At 29.4% G+C, this 7438-nt stretch overlaps 1 protein-coding gene across 1 annotated transcript; it reads right to left on the bottom strand.

The window, feature by feature from the left end:
- Positions 1 to 333: 333 nt before the first annotated feature.
- Positions 334 to 1047, bottom strand: LOC108916895 (hypertrehalosaemic prohormone). Its single transcript, XM_018723213.1, has 2 exons — positions 815 to 1047; positions 334 to 456 (listed from the first exon to the last, which is right to left on the bottom strand). The coding sequence occupies exons 1-2, from the start codon at positions 986 to 988 to the stop codon at positions 412 to 414; spliced, it is 219 nt and encodes a 72-aa protein (XP_018578729.1). The 5' UTR covers positions 989 to 1047; the 3' UTR covers positions 334 to 411.
- Between the last annotated feature and the right edge of the window lie 6391 nt (positions 1048 to 7438).

Genomic DNA, 7438 nt, shown 5'->3' with positions numbered 1-7438 from the left:
TAAGGGTCCACGAAATATAAGCTATGAATAACATTCATTTTTGTTTGTAAAGTCATTATATCTACTTTAACAAAATAATGATAAATGAATATATAAAAATAAATAATAAATGTTTGGGGCTAGCTTTGAATAATAAATTTAATATAATAATAAATTCCGCTTGTTTATTAATTGAACAATTAAATAATTTCTATAACCGTCATCTGATTTTTATAAGCTGACAATAGTTTCAAGTGTATTTTAAAAACGTCACATATTAATTTCAATATATTTATATTTATATTTTAGTATTTTAGGAGTTAAATTAGCCTTTTTTGAGAAAAACGCAATAAACTTAATTAGAATCGTTTATTTTTTCTTGCAAATAAATCTTCACATTGGGCACAAAATAACTATATATAGTATTAATAATTAGTTTGAAAACTTTTCACAATCCATGAGTTTCTGAGCTTCATTCTGAAAACAAAAAAATATGTTAAAAATTATGGAACGAAAAAATTAACACTAGGTATACAATATTTAAATAAAGCTGGTTCTAAAGCTGGTTCTAAAACTGGTAAAATAATTTTAATACTGGATGTATGTACATAATAACAGAAAATATTAAAATATCTATCTAAAATATATAGAGAAGTATCTGTACATTTTATTTAACAAACTATGTAGGTACCTAAATCATCAATTACTTTAGTAAAGAATAACAATATTCAATAAAAGATTAAAATACATTTATACACTGAATTATTTAGCTCCTAATTGATGATAAAACTGCGAAATATAAAAATTAACTTCCACAAAAATAAAATATAAATACCTGTATAATTTTGTAAATCAGCATTAGTGTATCCACATTTTCTCTGCAGTTATTTTCATTTTCTTCGGAGCCTGGATTAAGAGCCCTTTTCCCCCAATTAGGAGAAAAATTAACTTGAGCAGTGCAAAATCCAATAAAAGAAATAAAAACTATGATTAAAATGACACGGTACATGATTCAGATGAAAATTTCTGGTTAACTGTTTCACTGCAAGTTGTTTGATCGAATGTACTCTTCAGAAATCTGGCGTAACTTTTATACTCTGGGGTGGTTGGGGATAATTGTACGAACTTCCAACCCCCTCCAATCAGTTTGATTGAAGAAACCCTTCGGTAAATATAGCAACAATGTTAAGTTCGTAGCATACAGCAAACTTTAAGATTGACCATTTCCGCTTAAGGAAACACTAAAAACTTCTTATTTCCTTAAAGTCAATCGTTTACCATAACAAGTGTCCATTAACGTGTTTGGTGAAGCCTTTTAATTTATGCTACTTGCTTTAATTAAATCTTACTTACGTATTTCAGCATTATTGATCAATTCTTAATTAGGGAAAAATTATTGTTGTAAGAGAGTTTCTAAAAGTACCTATTTAAAGGTCCTTAAAGAAACTTTTCTGTTTTTATAGTCTGCGAAAAGCCTACATTAAAACTTTATATTTTTAGAAAATTTCGCGATACTTGAAACTGTAGGGATGCAAAGGGAAAGGGTGGCAATAATCAAATAATCCTGAGAAAGGAACAATAAAAATCAACATAAAAGAAGTATATATCTTTCTTACACATTAAGACTACAGATGGGTGCTCACCTTTGTGTGAGAACTAGATAACAGCGGTTGCTCAAAAATATAAATAAATCTAATTACAATTAGAAAAATATTTGTTGGCTTCAGTAAGTACCAGTAATTAAGTATTTATTAATCCAAAAGATCATATATAGGACAAGTCAAAAAGAACATATAAAATTTACATAGAAAAAAGAAAAGACAAACAAAACATGTTAATCATAGTTCAAATATTCATCAATAGAGTAAAATAGAATAAAAACCCTGTTTAATTGAGAACTCCTTTACTGCCTTAGAAAAAGCTTCGAAACTAACGATATTTTTTATAGAGAAATTAAGTTTATTGTATATAACGGTGCTCATATAATAAGGATTCGATTTATATAATTCGAGCTTATGCACTGGGTGTCTCAAATGAAACCCATGTCGTGTAGGATATTCATGATAAAAATTTTGAAAAACAAATTCAGACAAATTTCTTTTAACAAACATTAAAGTTTCGAAAATATAAAGGCATGGTAGCATTAATATATTTTCGTTTATAAATGTTGGTTTACAAGATGCTCTATATTTTAGTCCAAAAATAGCTCTTTTTGAAGAATGAAAACTCTACTTGCAAGATAAGAATTTCCCCAAAAGACTAGACCATATCTGAGGTGACTTTCAAAATTTGAAAAATATAAAGTTTTAACAGTATTATTTAAGTGATTTAAAGCATAACAACTAGATGCACATTTACCGCAAACCTTATTTACATGAGCTTGCCACTTTAGGGCGTGATCAACAAATACACCTAACAGTTTAAATTCAGTTACCTGTTTAACAGATTGATTTTTAATTTTTAAGAGTGGACTAGATATATAATCACGTTCAACTGTATAAAACTGTATAAAAAAGGTTTTATCAGCATTTATAACCAAATTATTTTTCTCAAAATAATACAAAACAGATGATATATTAGAGTTTAACTTACCTATGGTATCCGTCAAGCATTCAGCACTTGATACGATTGTAATATCGTCATCAAAGGCACAGTGGAAAATATTTAATGATCTTTCTATCTTATTAATATACAATAAAGGGCCCAAAACGCTTCCTTGTGGTACTCCTATATCAGTTTCAAGTTAATCATAAAAATCTACATATTGTTTTCTCATGCTAAGATATGATCTTAGTAAATTATTACATTTTCCTCGTAAACCATAACTTAGTTTAGTTAAAAGCAATTCGTGATTCACATAATCGAACGCCTTTGAAAGGTCCATGAATAACGCAATTATTTTTTGTCCTTTATCTAACTGATTATAAACATAATTCAGAAAACTTAATAAGGCAGTTGTAGTTGAATGATTTTTCTTAAAACCCTGTTGATTTGGAGAGAAAAGCTTGTTTTGTTCTAGAAACTCTTGTTATTCTATGCGGCAGTAATTTTTCAATAATTTAGAAAAAATGGACAATAACGAATAGGTCTATAATTTGAAATTTACTTAGGATCACCTTTTTTATATAGACATATTATTTTTGAAATCTTTTAACATATCTGGAAAAATACCATTTTTCAAACATTCATTAATAATTTCACATAAAACGTCACCAATTAGATACGCACTTTTTTTTACTATTTTTACCGAAACATTATCGTGCCTAGTGGAATTACTGTTTCTTAAGTTATTAATAACATCTATTAATTCAGTGGCGCACCCCCAAAAAAAAGGACTAAGCTATACTGCAAAAATTCACGAGTCGGTCCTTAATATGTAAAATCTATGTTTCCTTATTATCATTTTAATGAGCTGACATTTATTTTTAATTTTTTTCGTTTCGCAAATTTTCTCCTACTTAAATGTGTAAAATCATAATACATACATTTTAGCAAATTACATACGAGTAGAACCACTCTACTTGAATTCCCATTTTCATTCGCCATTTTTAGAAAAATATTTTAATAACCACTACCACCTTACAAGGGTGTCGGCAGCCAATGGGCTAGAGGGGGGGAATTATAGGTAATTTAAAATTCCAGAGCTAAATTTTTAAAATATGGAAATGTATATTACTATGAAAAAGTGGGACAAGTATTTTTTTGTGATCCTATATAAATTTGAATCACCTGTGCCTTGTTAATGCCAAGGGGTACTGACACTCCACTCCAACTAATTTAGAAGATATCAAAAAAATGTGGTCAGTCATCTGCAAACTGAAAAGAATCCAGAATTAGGTCCTAGGTCATTTGGACAATTTGTATTAATTTTAACCAATACCGTGTAAAAGTTTAGTAGTCTAATAGGAGTATACTCTGAGTAACTTCATTTAAATTCGGCAGAATAAGAATCATAAAGATGACTAAAAATGCCTTAGTAAAAATTAGGTATTAACATTTAACTTATAAAAGGTTTATTAACTGATTTATAAAGATTTCTTGATTTGCGAATAAAACTCATGATCAGAAACTTCAATGGTTACCTATCCATTTCCGAAATAAACTGAAATATGCAATATGCTAATACTGAATGCCATCATTTGAACAGTGACTGCGTGAAGTCTGAAAACAAACAAAATTTACGTATTTAATAATCTGTTTATTCTGTATTAGTATGGATGAATCATAATATCCATGCATATTCCCATATGGGACTCAAGTCGATAAATTATTCTACATTTCACTGATTCTAATTAGCAAAGTGTAGAGTTTAATGTCGATATACTTTTTAATAAAACTGTAGGTATTAAGTAACTATTGAGTTTAAACCAGCAAACAAATTTACATACATTTTAAATACAAAGTTTCGTTGTTAGAAAGTTTTGGGTTTAGTACATAAATATAAGATGAGTTCATCGAGTTGGAAAGATATCTAAGTAATGAACAAATGTTGTAGGTAGACGTAGAATTATTTGCCCTAATATAAATTGATTTTGTGTTTACAGAGAAAATCTAATGAAGAACGATTTGTAAAGAATACAAGAACGAATCAGATTTTTATATTTAGAGAAGTAATATATTTATTATGAGTAGCATGGACACAGGAATATCAACACAAACGTTATTTGTGAGATGAAATTAATTTTTTAATTTGAAATAGAACAATATTTCATATATAGGTATATATAGATATATATAAAACCAATGATCAATGATGTATTTGGGATTGCAGTCAACACGAGCTGTGACACGAGCATTGCCTGTGAAAAGTCCTTTTCAGTATATTGACTCGAAAATTTGTTTTTAAAAATGTACGGTAGGTAGTTACAATTGTTTTTTAAAATTAATTGTACCTATGTGTGTAAATTTTAACAATGGTTCTGTATTTCTCTTTTTTGATGGATTTAATTTCACGTTTATGTCTTGAGAAAAGAAATAAACATTTCCGAAAGTTTGACAACAACACAAAGTGTTCTTATTGTACTAGCTCTTAGCACTATTGACTGCAATCCCAAATACATCAATGGTTTTTTTCTTAACTAGTCAGTCAAAACTACCCTTCCTGCTCTATATAATATATGATGTAATAAAACTAGCATAAAATAATGACCGTTTATATAGTAATTTAAATTTTTTTTTTACTTTTCAGAACACGCCATATGTAACTGTATGAACAAATATTATCTTCAAGATTTTAACATATATAGGAGTGGGGAAATCATGTTTACTAAATTTATAACATTGTTGCCTCCTTTTTTCTGAAAAACGTTTCTAATACATACCTACATATTTTAATCAATTTTGGAGATACCTATACATAAAAAAGTATATGGTAAATAAATATTTTGAAAACCAACAATAAGTCAGTGAGGAATATAAAACTATCATTAGTTTTGATGTATTTCCATATAGATATTGCTATTAGAAAAATTAACGTTTTTTTTTTTATGACAATATGGACATAGGCGTTGTGGCAACCACGGCCACCCCTAATTCTTGCTGCATTATGCAATTTTAAAAAATTACATTATTATTACTGGTCATTCGTTCTTAGTTTTTACAGTTTTAATAAGTATACAAATTTAAACAAAAATAAGTATATTATTTATTAATTTAGATAATTGAGGCGTTTAGTGTAAGACAGTCTGATTGAATCACTTTAGGCCACTGTTTGCTTTTGGCCATATATTCTTGGTATTTCTGAAACCATGTTTTCACATAGGTACATACCATACCCTTTGTTCAAGAAACTGACTCTCGCATCTGGAAACTCTCACAATTTTGTACATCATCATAAATCTTTTGCATCAAAAAGTGTATATCCTTATACTTTCCTGTTTTGCTTTTGTGATACCGTGATACAATTTTGTAAAGGTGGAAATACACCACGAAACCATGGACAAACATAAGCAAACAAGTAGGTATTCTTTTGGTATGACCCTTTTAGATAGTAAACATTGTTGATTGACGTTCAAGGTTGATGTTTATATCCTTGCAACTCGCTCAACATTACTCAAAATCAGGTTTTAGAACCATGGAAATTGAATGAATTTTGTTTCTTTTCTACTATATTTTGATTATATAATCCAAGCTCTTGACCATAGTATAGAAAACAGTAAAATCATTCCCCCTCTTTTGTGGACCGCATCCCCACTGCTCTAAAAGTCTAGTAAAGAGACGCGTGATCTATGCGCAATAACCAGCCCAGCCCCTAGTCCACCAACAAGCCCAGCTTAGCTTTCAGCTTTTGAGGTTCCCCTACTTACGCGTGATCTCTGCACAGTCAGTTAAAGCGAGATAAAAAATGAAACTATACTCGGCAGCCGAAATTATAAAGAGTGACTAATACATAATATAAAAACACTATTACCATAATGCGTATAAAATATAAAATGATTTCTATACGGTTCAATATTATTTATCTTTGTGCCACTCGCCATGCACATCGGTAGAATCTATAATCGTGTATAGACTGAGTTACACTGAACGTCGATCTATATTTTATCTCTGTCTTTTGCACTTGGTAGGGAATAGGGAAATGCTTTTTTAGTGAGTGTAAACGGACTTGATTTGCCCGACCTGAGAAACGTCATAGCATAAGCGTAGACGAGGGGTCTAATTCCATGGCTATAATAAATTTATAAATTTAAAAAAACACAACCGGAACGTTTTAAAACGCTGTAATAATTAAAATGAATCAAAGTGCCGGTTGTAGCAAACCATAAAAAATATTAGATCTTGTTTTATTATCTTTTTTCCATATTCTCTATATCTTTTCGTTCCCCGCACGCTTCATCCTCCTTATTAGTCCAAAAGCTAGCGATGAGTCACACTCTATAATTTCGACCGCGCAGTTCTTACAACGTCGCGCGTCTTTTTCATACTCTACTTACTCTTACTGACATCAGCCATCAGCTCCACGTTTATGTGATCCAAGAAAAGGCTCACTTTTTTTAACACGGTGTCTTCATTTCTTCACTCTTTGTCTACACTGCAGATCGGAAACGATCTGAGATCAGATGGATTACTAACAGCTGTCTTCCGATTTTAAGGAAGTACCTTATAAGTGTAACTATTTTCGAACGGAACATTGACAAACCCATATTATTTTATATATTATCACATTATTAACCAAATTAAAAAGTATAATTGTGGGTACATATTTTGTGCAGACTAAAAGCAATAGAATAAACTACATATATAATTCGAAAATGAACTACTTGAATGAAATACTTTTTTTGTGACAACTATTATGCAATGTATAGTCTGAATGTATTACAAATAATAGTAAAATATTGTTTTTATCATGTATACCTATATTTTTTTAAGATACGAGTATATAGATTACATATTTATTTGTTTTGAGAGAATCCGCAGAAACTTTACTTTTAAGAAATATTTGTTCAAGTAAACACTAGAT

The sequence above is a fragment of the Anoplophora glabripennis genome, unplaced genomic scaffold, assembly GCF_000390285.2.
Source record: "Anoplophora glabripennis isolate ALB-LARVAE unplaced genomic scaffold, Agla_2.0 scaffold2, whole genome shotgun sequence".
In the NCBI taxonomy this organism is placed as follows: domain Eukaryota; kingdom Metazoa; phylum Arthropoda; class Insecta; order Coleoptera; family Cerambycidae; genus Anoplophora; species Anoplophora glabripennis.
Note: the sequence above shows the minus strand (reverse complement) of the source record. Positions and strands in the feature narration are given on the sequence as shown.